General features: G+C 43.1%; 1 protein-coding gene across 9 annotated transcripts in view; it reads left to right on the top strand.

The window, feature by feature from the left end:
- LNX2 (ligand of numb-protein X 2) overlaps positions 1 to 2917 on the top strand; it is an 82043-nt gene extending 79126 nt beyond the window's left edge. For all 9 annotated transcript variants that reach the window (XM_058547909.1, XM_058547913.1, XM_058547911.1 and 6 more), the window contains one exon: positions 602 to 2917. In XM_058547909.1, coding sequence (XP_058403892.1) covers positions 602 to 737 — 136 coding nt within the window. In that variant the 3' untranslated portion in view covers positions 738 to 2917. The remainder of the gene's footprint in view (positions 1 to 601) is intronic.
- Positions 2918 to 19559: the final 16642 nt, after the last annotated feature.

The raw sequence follows: 19559 nt of genomic DNA, 5'->3' as shown, positions 1-19559 counted from the left end.
AATTTGCATTCCACTTACTTCTAAAAAGAAATTGAAGGAGCTAACAATAAAATAACATATTCATATTACAAACTAAAGACCAAAAATCATAAAGGATAGAAAGGTCTTCAGATTCATCCTTCATTTGTGATGATTCTGCTTGGAGGACAGTAAACATCAATAGCTGAAAGAAGAGGAGGTGTGGGTCTTATTCTCAGTTTAATTGAACCCTTGAATGTATGAGCTCTAAGAATGAACAGAGAAATAACAGCCAAAATAATAAGCAGCCCTCTCCAAATACATTGTTAGGTATTTTTAAAAGGGGCAGCAGATTGTCTGCTAATTATATTTGGCTTAAGGTTATATGAAAATTATTCTGCTTACCCTTGAAATCACCCACCAGTTACAGGAAAGGTTGGCACAGAGGGGTCCTTGATTGGCAAGGGAAAACGACTGTAGGCTTAAAAATCACCCCAGACGTTTCTCAAAGTAGATCATACCCCCTAATCTTTGACAGTGGTTAAGTGAAACTGTGATTTTCATGCTAAACAAATCTCAGTGAGCGTAATATTTTTAGTACCCTGAAAATCGTAACAGTCTGTTTCTGTTCTGTCTTGTCCAGGTGTGGAGATATGATCGTGGCCGTGAACGGCCTGTCAACTGTGGGCATGAGCCATTCCGCATTAGTCCCCATGTTGAAGGAGCAGAGGAACAAAGTCACTCTGACGGTTATTTGCTGGCCTGGCAGCCTGGTGTAAATTTTGAAATTGGTTTTGAGTCAAACATCTTCCTTTTTTAGGTTTTGGAAAGAAAACCCTTTAGTTTTATTGTGTTTCTGGTTGTTAGGAGCTACTGACACAGCTGGTATATGCAGGGCCAAAAACCACTAAGACTGTCCTTTTGTTATTATTTAAATGGTTTTCCTCAAGTTAGCCACATTTCTTTCAGGTTGGAAACAGTCTTCCACTAACCCTTGTGAATTCATATTTTCAGAATTCAGACTCTCAGTGGTCAGAATGTGACCTATCATAATGAATGAAGTCTGCCCAAACTGTGACCCAGCCAGCTGGCTAGAGGACTTCTGTTGGTTCTTTGTTTTCAATAACTGAATCATAAAATGTGTTACACATGCCCCAAGACTGGTAGCAGTGAAGCCAGTAGTGATAGCATTTGCTGCCACTGTTGCAGCCAGTGCCATGAATGGATACATTTTAGATTTGGACGATAACCCTTTCCCATTCTTCATCGGTGCCAACATTTCAAAACTTCGTACTGTTTATGAAGTGATTTTTCTGGCTTATTTTATTTCTACTTTAATCCCTCAGTACTCCTAAATGATGAAGATACAAGTCTGACATTACTAAAGAGATTTTTTTAAAATAATGTACCATTATTAGAATAGTAGAGAATAAAAGATGATGTTACCCAGTGACAAAGGAATTTGGGAGGTAATTATAGTTTAGTACTGGAGATGGTAAAAGCTGCATTTACTTGAACAGTCCAAAAGCATTAAGATTCATTTCCAAAGGAATGTTTTGTTATATAGGAAAATTTTGAAGCAGTCTTTGCTAAAAATCATTTTCTAGAGTTTGTATTATACTTATCAGCACACTTGGCTGGAAATGTTTTTGTGATTTATGCAATTAAGCTAGATGTTAAAGATAAAACTACATTGCTGTTAAATACTCATATATATCACAGCTAAGTAGAAGAAGGTAGGCCATTTTTATTTTATTCTGATACGAGTCTTGAATGTTTTAGAAACCCTTATTTTTCCCCCATTATTTCTTTACTTACAAACCTTAATGATTTCAAGAAAAAGTCTGAAAAGTTCTTTCTTTTTTATTTGAAATAGTAGGTTTTAGGTGTGTTTTAATCAATGTTAATCAGTTCTTGGTCGCTAGACTATTTCATATTTTTTTAAATGTTTTTGAAAGCTACAACCAGCCCTTTTTGTGTGTCCTTTATTCAACATGGTTGTCCTTTGGAAGAACACATAAAGAAGCAAATAAGAGAAAAATATCTTTACCCTATTAATATTATGCATACTTGAAAAAAGTTTCACTTAGAAACCTAGTTCAGAATATGAGCTAATTTACAAGTGACCTTTGTGATAAATGATATGATTATTAGAGAATGTATTTCAAAATACTGCAGTATATTATGAAGCATGACCACTTTATTTTCAAACATAGCAATTGCATTGCTGGGGTTTATTGTATCTGTAGCATGTCACTGATTATTCCATTTAGTTTGATAATGATTTTTTTTAAACATAGCTCTTTTGAATAAATAAGAAATGGCAACAATAATTGTTACTGACTTGTTCAACCCCTTAGCTACACTGTATGGTCAACAGATAACCAAGATACAGTGGGATGCCCCATACAGTATATTACTGTTATGTGATGATTGGCTTTGGAAGCAATTTGATATTGAAATGCTTTGATATTCTAATTGACACGGAACAAGTTGTTTTCCTGCTCCCCAAATAGAAGTTTGTAACCTACTTTGCTATTTTTTTTACACATTTTGTAAGAATGCATCATTTCCTGGGGAGTGGCCATCCATCAACAAATATCCTAATTGCTACTTTGTTATATATAAAATACTTACATTGAACCTGGTGGTAGAATAAGTATTTTGAGAGAAGAAATTTTTTTCAATATTATTTGTATCATGGAAATCTTGAAATCAGCTTAAACTAATTTGGTTTTATTAAAAGACTCTAGCTTTTGGTCAGAATGATATTTGGTGATGGAAACTTGTTCATAATTTATTGTTACTGTTGAAATATTTGGATTTTCTCATTTGAAGCTTAAATATTTTGATTTGTTCTGTGCCTTCAGTTTAAATTATTTCAGGATTTTTCAGATGTGTTTAAATAATAATGTGATAATCATTCGGGATGGAAATAAAAGTCATCCTTTCCATAACAGCGACGTCGTCTCTGTTCTTGAACAGCAGATGTTGACAAATGTGTGATACTTATTTTCGTTCATGGCACCACTGTGGTCATTACAATATCCCAAGCTTGAAACCTCAGAATCCCAAATCCATCTTCTAATTCTCATTCCTGTAGGCAGAACACATATGATCCCTCCTGGCTCTTGGAATTTCTGCCTGTCAGTACCTCTAGCTGCGCGTTGTCCAGTACATGTGACTGCTGAGTACCGGATATGTGGCTACTCTACATGCTGAAACAATCATATGCTGGATATATTGGATTATATAAAATATATTATTACAGTTAATTTCACTAGTTTCTTTTTACTTTTTTTAATGAGGTTACTAGAACATTTTAAATCCCATATGTGCCTCACCTTGTATGTCTGTTGAACAGCAGCGCTGGTCTCCTCAGATTTTCACTGTCACAGCACTCACCAGGCCAGGCAGTCCTGACATGGGGGTTTCTATTCTTTTAGAGCTTTAACCATTCCCTGCATTATAAAAATTTTTTAGTTAAGAGAAAGAAAGTTGTTTCCTGATTTCCTAGTAAATTGAGTTCAAACTAAGGCTCTGTGGTCTGACTCCTATCAGGTTTTCCATTTGGCTCTGTAGTCCCATTTACCCTTGGCTTCTCCAGCAGGCTCCCCACACCCCCTAGGTTCTGCCTCCACACACATGCCTATAAGTATTCCCTCTAATGCTTCCCTGGCATGCTTTCCCTTCTCTGCACGTTGCTTGAACACTGCCCCATCTAGCTCCCTCTTGCCTCCACTCCCCACTTTCGAGAGAATTACCGTCATGATGAATCTCAGCAGGCCTTTATATTTGCATTTATTATGGCTCTGACCACTTCCTCCCTAATTACTCTCATAGTTTCAAGTACCATCTCTGATTGCCACCTTGCCATTTTGAATACCACTGATGCCCTAACTCTAGCTCCCATAGTCTGTAAACTGAATATCCTGTTGCTTTAAGGCACCCACGTCTCAGTCCTCCAAAACTGAGAAATCTGTGTTTTCCCAAGCATTTGCCTACTTCCACTCTCTCTCTTTCAATCCAAACCCTTATAGAGTAACTTTCTAAATCCTGACTTGAATCATCGCTCTGATCATATCCTTGCCCTGTTTAAAAGTCTTCAGTGGTTCTGTGTTGTCTGCAGGAAAAGGTCAGAATGGCGTGGCACAGCGTGAAAGACTTTTCAGGATCTGGCCCTGCCTCTCCCTTAGGCTTCTTTCTACCCTTCCTTGCCTGATCTCTGAACCACCACCCACACCTGTGTCTACATGGGCTGACAGCTCAAGTGACATCACCTCTTTTGGGAAATCTTTACCAACGTTTCTGGGCAAGTATTTTTTTTCTCTCTTTCAAAAAGTTTTATTAAATTTTTATGGTCATGGATGGGCACGAGGAAGAAGAAAACAGAAACTTGCCAGGTAGGTGCTTGATTACAACTATCAGTAGCAGTTTTTTAAACTAGACATTAAATATCTGAGATTCTGTACCTTCTGAAGAGCCCAAGAATCTAGGCCTAGTGTCCTTTTTCTGTTCCAGGATCCCATCCACGACACCACATTACATCTAGTTGTCATGTCTCCTTAGGCTCCCCTTGGCTGCCATTTTCTCAGACTTTCCTTGTTTGTGAGGATCTTGACAGTGTTGAGTACCAGTCAGGGATATTGTAGGATGCCCTCTATTGCAATTGGTGTGCTGTTTTTTCTCCTGATTAGACTGGGGTTATGGGTTTGGAGTAGGAAGATCACTAAGGTAAAGTGCTGTTTTCCTCATATCATATCAAGGATACGGACTGTCACCATGATTTATGACTGGTGATGGTAACCTGGATCACCTGGGCTAAGTAGTGTTTGTCAGGTTTCTCCACAGTAAAGTTACTCTTCCCTCTAACCCCCTGCCCCCACCCCCACCCCCCACTGTACTCTTTGGACAGAAGTCACCAGGCAGAGCCCACATTGAAGGGGTGGGGAGTTCTACTCCCCATTTATTTGTGAGCTGGTCAGGGAAATAAGGGGCCTTGTGGGTGGAAGGAAGGGAAGCAGAATCCTTGGCTAAATGTCAGGAGCATATTCCTTTCTTAAAAACCCTTCCTTGACTCTGCTATTTCATAGTAAAATTTCCCAGAAGAGTTGCCTTCATTTCGTGCTCTTTCACTCTTTATTTTTTAATTTATAACAGTTTTTCCAACACAAAAAGTTGTAAAAAATTAAAATGAACACTTGTGTACCCACCACCCAGCTTAAGTAGGGCATGGCCACTGCTATTGAAGTTCCTTCTCCATTTGCATTTGCTTTCCTTCTGGCCTTTCCATGTGTCCCTTCCTAATTACACTACATATTTATCCTTCTAATACAGTTTGGTTGCGCATGCTTCTAAACTGTATAAATGATGCCATCCTGATGTGGTGTTCTGCAACTCACTGCTTTTGCTCCAGCAAGATTCATTCATGTTTGATTTACGTTGCTCAAGTACCGCTATATATTCAATGACTATGACAATTTTATAGTTGATGGACATTTATTTCCACTTTTTGCCATTATTAACAATGCTGCTGTGACCACTCAAAAACAAGTCTTGGGGCCGGCCCGGTGGCGCAAGCGGTTAAGTGCACACGTTCTGCTGCTGTGGCGGCCCGGGGTTCGCCGGTTCAGATCCCGGGTGTGCACCGACGCACCGCTTGTTAAGCCATGCTGTGGCGGCGTCCCATATAAAGTGGAGGAAGATGGGCATGGATGTTAGCCCAGGGCCAGTCTTCCTCAGCAAAAAAAGAGGAGGATTGGCATTGGATGTTAGCTCAGGGCTGGTCCTCCTCACAAAAAAAAAAAATAGGAAAAAAAAAAAACAAGTCTTGTGTGCCTGAGAGTTTCCCTGGGGCAGTGGTTCTCATTCACCCTAGCTGCACAGAAGAACCACTTCGCGGGCCCATAAGAAATACCAATGTTGATTTAGTTGGTCTAGGGTAGGACTAGGACATCAGTTTTGTTTGGTTTTGCATTCTCCTCAGGTGATTCCAATGTGTAAAGGTGAAAACCACTCCTCTAGGAGTGGCATTACTGGATTTTAGGGTAATTGCATCTTTACCAGATAGTTAATCTCCCAAGTGGTTGTACCAGTGTACATTTCCACTAGTGATGTGGGTGAGTTTTGTTGTTCCACATTCTTGCTCACATTTGGTTTTATCAAACTGAAGGGAGTGAAATGGCATCTCGTTGTGGTTTCAATTCTCATTTCCCTGATTACTGGTGAAGTCCAGTGTCTCCTCCCATGTTTACCAGCCATTGCGGTATCCTCTGGGGGAATAACCTGTTTGACTATTTTCTGATGGGCTGTTTGCATTTCTCTTATGATTGATAGAAATTCTTCATTCTGGGTATTAATACTTAGTGGACAGGCAGGTTTAGAGGGTTCGTTTTATCAGGATACTGTGCAACGTGAGCAGATTTTCAAATAGCAGAGTCCTTGCACTCCATCATAGCTGTTAAACTTTTCTCACTGAAGACCATGGGGTCTCAAATTCCATTGCTACAACTTCTGAACTTGATTTCCATTCTTTTGTGTATTAAAGTGGGCTGTTACTTTATGATTCTTAAAATGTTTGAAGCTTTAGTCAGATAAATGGATGGTTAAATTAAATTTGAAGTTAACACACTTGAATTTCAGCCTCTAAGCGTACTTCACCCAGTTCATCATGCCTAAGGCTCCCATCTTACAGTACAGTAAAGCCCCGTTAATTCAGACTTAACTTATTTGGAATTTGAATGCTTAGAGTAGAAGTTAACTTGGCACTTTATATAAAGAAGTATCTTAAATAAACATACTACAAAATGGAGAGTGGGATATTTAAGCTGCATGCTGCAGTAGACTGTTTTCAAGTTGCCTTAAGCACTTGAATAGAATACCCAGGCACACTCAAGTGATTAATGTTTCTTTCTCATGTAGTCATCTAAAGAATTTATCCAGCACCTAATGTGTGCACAACACAGAGATAGGCTCTGGATCACTTCTTTATAATACTTATCTTTCATAATTCAGGCTTTCTTCCATTCGTCCACATTTAGTGATAAACAAAACGGAATGGATTACACTGGCCTGATAAACTGCTGCCCAGCACTGGCTAGTAACTCATGAATTGAGCTTTTTCTCTTAAGTCTGTCTTCCCTGCCTGCCAAAGGAAAGGTTTCAATTCCTCAGGGTCCTTTTTAGAAAGCTCTTTTGCCATTTTACAATGCAAATCTATTCCATTTAACTATGCTACCAATTAATTTCTATGGCAACACAAAAGCTCTTTAGAAGTAAAGTTGGATGTGTAAGCGCAGTGCCTACTGCCTGTAAAGTGCTGAAGGTAAGAGGCGCTAAAATTTAATCACACACAAGAGTAAAAGAGTAGCCCTTGGAGACCTAACACCACCCTGCACAGGGCAGAGTGCATGCCTCCCACTGTAAGGAGGCAGCTACTGCCCTGGCGGCTGCGTGTGAAGCACTTAAATTTTCCATTTGAGCTCTGTTAACTCACTCACCTGCAATAATGCTTTGAAGTTGGGCTACTTGGCCAACTCAGTACCCTCCTTGTTTCCTCAAAAGTTTTCAGTTTAAGGGTGAATCCAACACAACCCTTCCTTGGATTGCCTGCAGACTGACCACCAGTACAAGAGAGGTCAAGTTAGAAAGATCTAGACAGACTGAGCAAGAGAAGCAACATTGTCCAATGGCAAGTTTCTGAGGGTGCAGGCAGCTGTTAGAAATAAAGTTTTTCTTTACTTTCCCTAGATTTTATTTAAAAATCTTCTCTCGCCCATGACTCAAGAACCAATCCAAGAACCTCTTAGGTCATGAGATGTGTTTCGTCACACACCCATGACTGCGCCCCTCCCCCACCAGCAGACCGCCCAGGTAAGTGATTCCCCAGAATGGCTGTGCAGACCTGCCCCTCTCTGCTTGTTTCCCTCCCCCGGCGCAGGCCTTCAGGGTTGGAGTCCGGGCCCCTGCCTGGCCTTTTGACAGCATGGACTAGACTCCTGCTCCTGGGGTCCCAGCCTGTGCTGAGGTGTGTGGGCGCCTATGGAGAGTGGCAGGTGCTCACAGCAGCAAAGCTTACCTTGTGGATATTTAGTAAACGTTTAAGGAAAATGAGTTCTTGTCTCCTCTCATCCATAAGTCATTCCAAAGGACATGCTGTCCTTGTATAATCCAAGTCCCCACACCCTATATAGTCTTTTCCCCCATTGGCCTGAAATCATAAACCTTAGAATTGGAAGGTCCTTATCCATGTTTCTGGTATAGGAATCACTTTTATAACATGGTCATCTAGCTCCTGCTTGAATGCCTCCATGACAGGGACCTCACTACTTCATTTCAGGCTTTGCCCCTATTGGTGATTGCTGTTGGTGATTTGCCACTGTAAGTGATTGCTTTGTTAGTAATAGTTTGTCCCTGCCCCTCTTCCCAACTAGAGTGTGGACAAGTATCTCTTCATTTGTTACTTTTAATATTTAAATGACTATTAGGCAGGCACAATACACAAAACCCTTATTGATTCATCTTATCCTTTCACTCAACAAATAGTTATTTAGCATCTACCACGTGCCAGGCACTGTTCTAGGTGTTCAGAATCCATCAGCGACCAAGACAAAGTTGTTGCCTATCTCTGAGCTTACATTCTAAAAAGGGGAATAATAAACGATAAAATGAATAATATAATTTTTTTTTAATTTTTTATTTATTTTTTCCCCCAAAGCCTCAGTAGATAGTTGTATGTCATAGCTGCACATTCCTCCAGCTGCTGTATGTGGGACGCGGCCTCAGCACGGCCGGAGAAGCGGTGCGTCGGTGCGCGCCCGGCATCCAAACCCAGGCCGCCAGCAGCGGAGCGCGCGCACCCAACCACTAAGCCACGGGGTCGGCCCTGAATAATATAATTTTAGATAGTGATAAATGCTATGAAAAAATGAAGCCAGGTAAATGAAGAGCAGGTGATGGAAGTGAGCCGTGTCAGAGGTGGTGGGGAAGGCCTGTCTAAGGAGGCACAACAGAGCAGAATGCAGGGTCGCTGTTGCATGTTGGGTTGTGCATGTGTTGATTGTTTAATGACTACTGGAAGATTTCATCCCATTCGGTGGTGATCACTCATTCTAGGACGGCTGTGTGCATATGATGGGCTCTGGGCTCGTGGCATGCTACCTGGACCCCCACTCCTTTTTTCCTTCTGCTCGTAACAAAAACACTGATCTACGCTGGTCCACACATGATACTAACTTAGAGGGAGGCCAGCTGTGTGGCACAGTGGCCAGAGCCAGAGAAGCCTAGATGTGCTCCTGCCACTTACTAGCCTAAAAGACTTGGGGCAATTCACTTAACCTCTCTGACCCTGGGTTTTCTCATCTGTAAAATGAGAAGAAGAAGACCTCGATAGGTAGTTGCAAATTTTAGAGATTGTGCATATAACGCAGCTGACACATTGTGCTAAATAGGTGATAGCTATAACTTTGTGTAGACGCAGAGATACTGACTGCAGTTACTCATCCCTGGGAATTACCGAGAATCATGCTACAAGTGAGTTATCTACTTTTAGACGTTCCTCTCAACTCAAACTTTTGTTTACTCTCCACATTGTGCGTGTTTTCCTAAGCACGGCACACTAATCAGCAGGTTCTCCCATGCACCTTAGTCCCGTGAGTCACTGTTCCCAGACGTGGCCCTAAGCTTTCCGATAGACAGCCAGGCTTCTGCTCGTGCTGTCCGACCTCTCCAGGAATGCCCGATTTTTCTAAGCCCAGCCCAAATGCGAGCTGCAGCAAAACTTCCCAGCGCTGCTCATCCCGATTCTTACCTCCCGCCGACGCAGCCCAGTGCCCCTGCGCTGTGCTCGCTTTTCCGCCAGGGCGCCCTCTGACTGCGCCCGCGTGGTCTGGGCCCCTCAGCGTCTGTGAGCTCATTCAAGGTCTGGTATTTGGCCGCCCACACACCTAACAGTGCCTGGTACGTGGTGTTTGTGCAACGCTCGCTGATTTTAATTCAACAGTGTCAGAAGCTGCAGAGAAGCTAAGGATGAGAATTGAGAAACGGTCTCTGGATTACATACTTCGTGACTTTTAAGAAAATAGATTCCACAGCAGGGTAGAGCTGGAAAGATTGATAGCAAAGGGTTAAGGAGGGGATGCTGCGGCAGCTGAGGAGTTTGACGGCTGCTCTTGTTGGCAGAATGTGCAAGTATTTGTAAATGAAATGACATGATGTCTGGGATCTGCTTTCAAATACTCTAGCAAACAAAGAAGGAAAAATGAGAGTAAAAGAATAGAAGGGAGTAAGGGAATGTTTGAAATTTTCCATAACAAATAATAGCACAATAGCAATAAACCAATGAAAACATTTGGAAGTGAGAAAAGAGGCTGTCATTAGCCAGACCCCTGTGGTTTGAAATTGGTACAGAGTGTGTACAAGCAACATGAGTGTGATTGACTTATTTTTGCTTGCGTATTTTGGCATAATTTCTAGGCACATTTGCTAGTTTTTATCTTCTCTACATGTACAAGAAGTGCAAGCGGCAAATGACTAACATGATAACCCCAAGCATTTGTCTAACAACATTCGATACATTAAACGGTTTTACTTTTCACACTTTTTGCATTCATTACAAATTTTTCATTTGATGCTCATAATAACCTTCTAAGGTATGTTTGGCATAGATTATTCCCATTTGATAAATGAGGAAAACTGAGGTTAAGTGACTTACTTATTTACACACAACTAGCAAAAGGAAAAATGCACACCAGAAACCAGAACTCCCACTCAACCATCCCTACCTACTGCCTACTACAAGACTTCACTCCCCTGCATTTCGTTAGTATCCTGATCACACCATGTCCTGAAAATAAGGGAAAGAATGGCTTTCCACCTCTTTTTACATCTTCCTTCCCGACGAGGAGCGCTTTGCCACAGTCAACATTCATTCAACAGACATGAAAATAGGTAGGACAGCCCTGCCCTTAGGGAAGTTTACGGTGTAAGAAGCCAAGTCAGATGAGAAGTAACTAATATTATTTACTCTGCCCGACCTTTGGGGAGGCCAGGAGTTAAAGTTCCACTGAGTAGAAATTTTGCAATGTTGCAAACTGCTAAATCTATGTTCTGATTTACTCTTATCCTTGACTTTGGAAAAGATTGGCATTCTTTGGTCATAGTGTCAGACCAGCTTATTTCATCTGAGCTATTTATTTTCAAGTTTTCCATTTTAATTTCTAAACAGGGGAACTTCACTGGAGGTCCCTTCTCAATTCCTGCTCTTGGCTCTGACATTACATATCTTGGCAGAAATTCTCAAGCATACTTCAGGATTAAGAGACTAAGTTGAGAATTTGACACTGAAATTCAGTAAAAGATTTGGAGAACTCCAGAAACGCAGCATCTCATCCTGAAAAAATTTTCTTTGGTTTCTGTGGTTAAGTGAAATTACAACAACTAACGTTTATTGAAAGTTGACTATATGCCAAATATTGTTCACATGCGTTTATCCATTTACTCCTTTCAAGCCTCCAAGGTAAATACTGCAATTATCCCAGTTCTGCAGTCAAAGCAAACTGAGGTACAGAGAGCTTAGCTCCCAGGGCTAGAAGTTGGTGGAGCAATGTGCGTCCCCGGCTTGGAACCCACTGTGTGGTGCTCTGTCCCACATTGACATGAGGGCCAGGCCTTGTCACCAGAGAAGTGTTCCATTGCTTTGATTTTGTGCGTGAGCGCTGAGCAGGGATCAGAAATCTGCATTCTAACCCCGCCTTTGCCTTTGTCTTCCTGTCTGATATTTGCCTCCCTAGTTGTCATCATTGTCTTGTCACCATCTGAAGTGGCCAGGCAGCAAGGGGAAGATTGAAAAAGTGCCCCAGTTGCCAGACCCTGCAGCTGAATCAGCCCTTCCCTGGACAGTTCCTGCCACTTGGAAAGAATTGGTGAGCTGCCCCAGCTCTAATTTGTTTTCTGCTACTTCATGATAAGAACGCTACTCTGCACAACTATTTTCACTTGATCTTATGGATGGACTTTCCTACTTCAAGAAGTATGAGAACGGGCTTTTTAGAAACATCATATATCGTTGACAAAAATGCCCATTATCCAAATATGCAGCCGCCAGGCCCTCCCCTCCTGCAGGTCAGATCACACTGGGCCTGGGGCCTGCAGACTCTTGAAGAACACTGGCTTTCTGAGGCGAGATTCGGGATTCTTCCACCAGGAGTAGATAGACCTTCTGCTTAGCCCACTTGTGTGTAAACTCCGCATGGCTAGGGTCAGTGTCTGTCCTGGTCACTGCTACACCCACAAGGCCTTGCACGGGGTGGTTTTGGATGAATGAGGGAGTGACTGACACTCTGTCTAAACAAAACCCCTGCGGTTATAAGCAAACCCTCACCCAGGCTTTCCCTGCCTGCTCTCCACCCCCCTCCTCCGCGCCCCTCCCATTACATTTTTTCTCTCCATCTCTGTTTTCTGCCCATCCTTCACTTCCATCCTCGCCTTCTTCTGCTCTTTCTGCATTTTTCTTGCTTCCACCAGCCTGACAACGACACTGCTTTTAACCACTCCTTCTTTGTATCTTTCATCTCTTTCCAACAGCTCTTCTCTGTTGCATTGTGGCTGGGTTTTCCCAGGTGTGTGTGGCCAAATTTCAAGCGTCTGACTGTGTTCTCTCACCCAGGGACATGGGAGCCCGTGGTTCCAGAGCGCTGACCTCCATTTCCACCGTCTGTCTTCTCGTTCCTCTGTGGTGCTGAATCGAGGGACAGTAACAGCAGTGTCATCCCTCACTGTCACGTATGTCCCACTCGGCTCCATGCCTCTTCCCGGCTCATCTCTGTGTCCAGAACAGCCTTCTCCGTTCTACAATGTCCAGAGTTCTCCTCCTGCTGGGAGCATTCCTCACTTATCCCAGACAGGCACCAGAGATTCTTCCCACCCAGAACACACAGAAGGGACAAGGAGAGCCGGGGGGACGTGAGTGGCCTGGACAGTTCTTAAAGGCTGCCAGCACTGGGGGATCAGGCCGGTGTGCCCAGAGGGGAGCACGGAAATGACACAAACCATGCTTGCTCATCAAAGCAGCTTTCTTCAGACTTTTAAGACTCTACTAATTTATAGACTCATTATAAAATAAATATGAAAATAAGAAAAGTAAGAAAAAGATAAAGTAGACAATATTTTAAATGGGTTTAGCTTGTTAAAAGTATGAAAATCTTTTCTCTCACTAAAGTATTTGTTAATGACTTTTAGTCAAAGCAATCTGATTGAATAGACATCATTCTTTTTTTAAACCTTAATTTTTCGTTTTGTGATACACTATCTGGAAGAACTGGCTCTAGAATTTAGTTTATATCGACACTTGACTGTCACAGATGAATCAGATATCTCTCCAAGACTGGTTGATCCCCATGGAAGAAGTGCCTTGTTGGCTAGGCTTACATACTCACTCCATCTACTAATTATACAAAGTTTGTTGTTTAAATTTAGCTACTAAATTTGCATCTTCTCTGAATGTCCGTCAGTTTTTGTGTTAATCAAAAGGTCTTGCAGTTTTACATTTTTGACAAATGGTTTTGAAACACCATAAGGAGATTTGGTAGATTTTCATATAATTAAAAACTTCTGTTTCAACTTTGTGTGCATATATGCGAGTTTTTATAGGTTGCAACTACAAATCTAACTTTTTTGACAACAAAAATGGCATAACAATAAGAAATTTCCAAACATCCCATTTTCAAAACACTCTCCCAACAGCATACATTTCCTCTGGGGAAAACAACAAGAACAAACAATTATGTTCTCACTTATCGTTAAAGCATCTTCTTCTTGAAATGACAGATTTGTTGGCTTTTCTAAAAAATACTGGGTGGCCTGAGACCGTCAATCTGATTAGACCTCATTGTTTTCCCTGTAGTGTGGTCCATGACGTGTCTTCCTAGGAGGATCAGAGGTCTCAGCTCCGTCATTTCCTCTGTGCTTTCTTATGCTTTCATTACTAATATTGTCAATTGGCAGTTTCTTTGTAGAAATCTTTTTTAAAGCCACCTATCCATTTTTTCAAGGTTTAATAACACTAAGTAATAAAATCCTTAAATCCATTTAACCAGATGCATGGAAACTACAAGTGACAATATGTTGAAAATGAATGGAGATGTGAGGGTCCCATTGTCACACCTCTTTTAGCATCACCTCTCCTTTTAAATGGCTTATCTCACCTACCACACAATGTGTGGTTCTGACATTCAGAGTGAATGAGGATGCCAGCATTGATCTGTATTTTAACTATTTGTAAAGTTTAATTTTTTTAGTTTTTAGGGAAAAAATAAATAGAATTCTAATATTTTCTTCCCACCATCCAAAGATACTACTGAGGCTGGCCCCCTAGGGACCGTGGTGGGAGGAGGGGCGCAGGTAGGGTGTGTGTATTTGCTTCACCGTCTCCCCAGCCGTACAGTGGTAAAACTGCCCCTTCCTACCCATCCGCCTGCGGTGACCACATAGGCCCACGGGGGGCCTGGTAAATCGCACGTCTGACCACATCGCTCTCCAGCTCTGAAACTGCTGCCAGTTCCTCATGGCCACTGAATGAAGTCCAGATTCCTTAGCCTGGCTTACACGTACAGGGGACACATCACCCGCTGGCCCCAACCTGCCTTTGGGGCTTCCCCTCACCCTCCAGGTCCTCCAGGACTTGTCCCTGTTCCTCACACCTTCGCTCCTTCTGTTCCCTCTGTCTCCCTCCACCCTGGACCTCTTATCTGCCAAAGCTGTTTCAAGTGCTCCCTGCCTCCGTGACCTCTCCGGACCGCCCCAGTCAGAATGAACGATTCCCCGGTCTCCGCTTCACGGCACGTTGGTCCTCCCTCCACTGAGGTGTCCTGTGAACTAGGACAGGGCTGACCCGCCCGCTGCGTGGGGGCCGCGCCTCCGTTTCTCTGTCTTCCCCTTGTTGTGCAGCTGGTCTGGCGGGTGTGCTCATAAAATGCATTTCAGTTTTGAATGAAAGCGGACATCTTCTCTCCTGCCACCCCCAGATGGTTTCTCACAACCTCCGGGCTACCTTCAGGAGTCGTGGTGGTGACGATGTTAAACGTGCCTGGGGGCGAGGTGGCTCACTGTGGCTGCGCGGAGTCTCTCCCCTTCCCTCTGTTCCTGTCCTTCCTCCCTTGGGGGGAAGAGGAGGTGTGGGCTCTATCCTCATGGAATTGTGACCAACGGATGACAGCCCTGACCAAACGCTTGTGACTCATGAGTCGTCTGGAAGGAGATAGCAAGTGGAGGAACTGGTGAGTTTTTCCGCGCGCACTGGAGCTGCCGGGCGTCCGAGCCCCGGGAGCGCCGCGCGGCCCGAATGAGCTCCCGGGAGAGACGCGGTCAACTGCGGCCGTCCTCGCGCCCTCTGGTGGCTGGACGGAGTGCCCACCCCAGTGTGCGCAGCCCCTGGCCCGGGGGAGGAGGTGTGAGGGAGCTGAAGCAGGAAGGGCAGGCTCTCCGAGGCTACAAAAACTTTAAACATAGGAGAGGAGTGGGTATATCCCCCTCCCGGGTGCTATGAAGAGCTCACATAGTTGGAATAAAATAGAAGAGCAACGTGTGCCAACATGGTCGACCTTCCCGGTGGGCATTTCTCCATCAAGAGTAACTAAGACGGCAATTTGGCTTGTTCACTGCATGTGAGCTTAGCATCTATGGTATAGGGCTCTTTGAATGTCAATGTTATTGAGGTTTTCATAATTATGTACCTTCGAAAGATGTTCAATGTAATTCTGATCATACTCCTCTAAAAACGCCTCAGATTAAAAGCTTTTGCTGGCTCTTTAGACAGTGGGCCTGCAATTATAGAAAATGAACTGCATTTTAGCTTTCCATTGAAATTAATAACAACGGTTCCCCAGTTGACTCTGTGAATAGCTAATGGAACAAACAGGATACTTCACTACAATACGGGTTGGAAAGCCATCTGAGCGAGATTCTGGGTTTCAAATGGGAAAATAATTCATACAATGCAAACCTTTCTCATATGCACTCTGTGCAGTAGGTGTTTCTCCGAAATAAACACTGAACTATTTAACAAATGATTAACCATACCTCGGTCTGCGTGTTACTCTGATGAAAACTGAGCTCAGGTACATAATCTAGCATGTGGTATTTAGCGCTGCAGGAGACCTGAGAGGCCCTCCTTATCTGACAATGGGGAAGCTCGAGCTCAGTGAGGTTGAGCGTTCTCCAGGGACACTAAGCTGGGAAGGCACAGATGAAAGTGAAATCAGTCTACTGACCCAGAGCAGAGCGAAGCCAGAAAAGGAAGTGTTATCATTCCCATTTTATAGATGTAGAACTGAGTAAAGTAACTTGCCCAGTATGCTCCCTCAGCCTGCCAGCCAGGCAGCCCCTCCCCATTAGAGACACCTGGAGAGGAACTTATGGGCTCAGGATGGGGGTGTCTCCACCCTTTCCCCCATCAGTTGGGACCTCCCACCCCAGCTTCCAAGTCCCTGTGTCTGGTCCCGTAGCTGGGAAGGGACTTTAGGAACACTTCCGCTCCAAGACATTCAATTTTGACTCCTTTCCTCAACAAATCCAAATCTCCTGCTTTTACTGGATTTCATCTTTATAGGGTCTAGGCATAAACAAGAAATTCTAAAATTAGGTTAGACAAGGCACTGGTGGTTAAAAGAAACCTAAGAGGGATAAAGAGGAAAAGAATTAGTCATGTTAAGACAGAGGCGTAAGAGGAGAAAGCTCTCCCCAGCCCTCCTCATTTACAAACTCAGTTGTATAAGGCACCTTCCTTGCGACGTTTGAGGCTGCACTTTTCACACGCATTTACCCCCTATTTCAGTCACCCATGTAACACTAGGAGAGGGTGAGTGACATAGAAACATTACACCTAGAACATAGTAGAAGATTCTGGAGAAATTAGCGAGAGGTGCTTATGGACTTCCCAGAGGTTTTCACTGTAGTGGCATTTGGCACAGTACAGACACTTTAGTGAGAGTAACACTCCTTACAGAGGGCCAACAGATACATGAATAGATGCTCGGCATCACTAATCATCAGGCAAAATGCAAATCAAAACCACAATGAGAGATCACCTCACACCTGTTAGGATGGCTATTACTGAATAGATAAGAAATAACAAGTGTTGGTGAGGATGTGGAGAAAAGGGAACCCTTGTGCACTGTTGGTGGGAATGTAAATTGGTGCAATCACTATGGAAAACAGTATGGAGGTTCCTCAAAAAATTAAAAACAGAACTACCATGTGATCCAGCAATTCCACTTCTGGGTATATATCCAAAGAAAACACAAACACTAATTCAAAAATATTTATGCACCTCCATGTTCATCACAGCATTATTTACAATGGCCAAGATATGGAGCAACCTAAGCATCCATCAACAGATGAATGGATAAAGAAAATGTGGTATATATATACATATATATATACACACACACTTGAATACTATTCAGCCATAAAAAAGAGTGAAATCTTGCCATTCGCAACAATAGGGATGGACCTTGACGGGATTATGCTAAGCGAAATAAGTCAGACAGAGAATGACAAATACTGTGTGATCTCACTTATGTGTAGAATCTTAAAAAACAACAGAAAAAACCAACCTCATAGATACAGAGAACAGATTGGTGGTTGCCAGAGGCAGGGGGTGGGGGGTGAGAGAAATGGGTGAAGGGGTCAAAAGGTACAAACTTCCAGTTACAAAATAAGTAAGTCTTGGGGATGTAATGTACAGCATGGTGACTATACTTAATAATACTGTTTTGCATATTTGAAAGCTGCTAAGAGAGTAGATCGTAAAAATTCTCATCACACACAAAAAATTTGTAACTGTGTGGGGACAGATGTTAACTGGACTTATTGTGGTGATCATTTCGCAATATATACAAATATTGCATCATTACGTTGTACAACTGAAAGTAATATAATGTTATATGTCAATTATACCTCAAAAAAAAAAGTAACACTTCTTGCCTGTCTGAACTGGGGATGAAATGACCTGAAAGCACAATCCCCATGGTGAAAGTGATTAAAAAAAATAATTAAAAAAATAAAAGATTTCTGAGATGTGGAATAGGTGTTATTACACTCAGAGCTATTATGATATGGTTGAAAATTATATTAACTAATTTTCAATGCTTCAGAGTCAACTGAGGAGACTGTAACGCCACAGGTCAGAGGTCTGTCTTTGGGGTTATACTAGGTGACTTTTTACGTCAAAATGGCACAAGGCTAGGTGAGAGAGCTAAAAGCTTAGATGACCAAATATTAAGATTCAAAAAGATCTCAATAAGCTGAAACTGAAAGGATGAGCTTTTAAAAGATAAAGTGTCTTATTCAGTTCAAATAATTAATTGCATAAATACAATATGGGGGGAAAGTTAGAAATTCTAGACAGCCACAAATTCAGTATGAATTAACGTGTAACTTGGCTGCTGGTGCAGTTTTCAGTTACATTAACGCAGTCGGAGCATAGCATCCACATGTAGGGAGGGAGTGGCCTCTGTTGTCCTTTGTTCTCAGCACATCACGTCCAGTTCTTGTGGGCACTCAAAGGTAGACATGGGTATCTGGATTGTGTCCAGAAGGGAGCTCTAGGAACCTTGTCATCTGCGGTATGCTTGAGGAAACTTGGATGTTTACCCTGGAATAACCCAGGGCACAGGTCTTCATAAATGTGCAAGGCTGTCATGTGGAGGAGAGCGGGCAGGTTCTGCATCTCTGTGAGGGCTGAGCTGGTGCTCGTGCTGCGAACTGTAGGGAGGCAGATTAGGGCTCAAAGTGAGGAGGCGCTTCATGACAATTCTAGGCATTTCGGCATGCAGCCAGATCTCCTCCGGGAGGTTTCATGTAGAGACCACATGGATGTCTGGAGGGAATCTTGCCTTGGGAGAGAAGTTGGACGAGGTGGCCTCTGAGGTCCCTTCCAACTCTGAGATTCTGGTAGTGCCGTTAGGACTAAGGCAGAGTCGTCAGGAAACAAGCCTCTCTATCATGTCCTCCAAGCTCCTTTGGGTAGCATTTTGGGCTTGTGGAGGGGTTTCTGGTGGGGAATATTGGAGGAAAAGAGTGTTGGAGTGCAATTTGCGCTTGAGGGTATGCAAAACAAAGGTAAAGCCTTCTGCCCCCCTGCTCCCCTTCTTTATACAAGGAGGGTAAGACTGAGAAGCATTTACAGGACCGAGTTATCTGCTGCAGGGCACTTCTGGCAATCAGCTCAAAGCACAATTACTGGGGACTGCTTTAGGGACAAGAAAATATTTTATCCTACAGCGTACTTCACTGTACCTACGCTCCTTGGAACGGGCTACCTCTGCACTTTCTGGGCTGGAGTTGCCTTCACTAGCCGAACTTGGCTAATAGCGATGGTGCCTTGTGCCAGGTCGTCTGCACCCCCACGGGGGCAGGCAGAGGCAGGCAGGTGGAGGGTATGAGAAGAGTGGGCAGTTGTGGATCATGGAAATGTCTGAGTCCTAGAATGTGGCAGGTGAAGACATCTGAGCAATGGATCATCTGACCAACTGCCAGTTTAGAGGTGAGAAAGCCGGGGCTCAGAGAGATAAATGACTTCCCCAGGGCCAGGATCCGGTCTCCTG

This window comes from Diceros bicornis, chromosome 9, assembly GCF_020826845.1.
Source record: "Diceros bicornis minor isolate mBicDic1 chromosome 9, mDicBic1.mat.cur, whole genome shotgun sequence".
Lineage (NCBI taxonomy): Eukaryota > Metazoa > Chordata > Mammalia > Perissodactyla > Rhinocerotidae > Diceros > Diceros bicornis.
The sequence above is the reverse complement of the archived record's forward strand: the minus strand, read 5'-3'. Positions and strand labels throughout refer to the sequence as shown.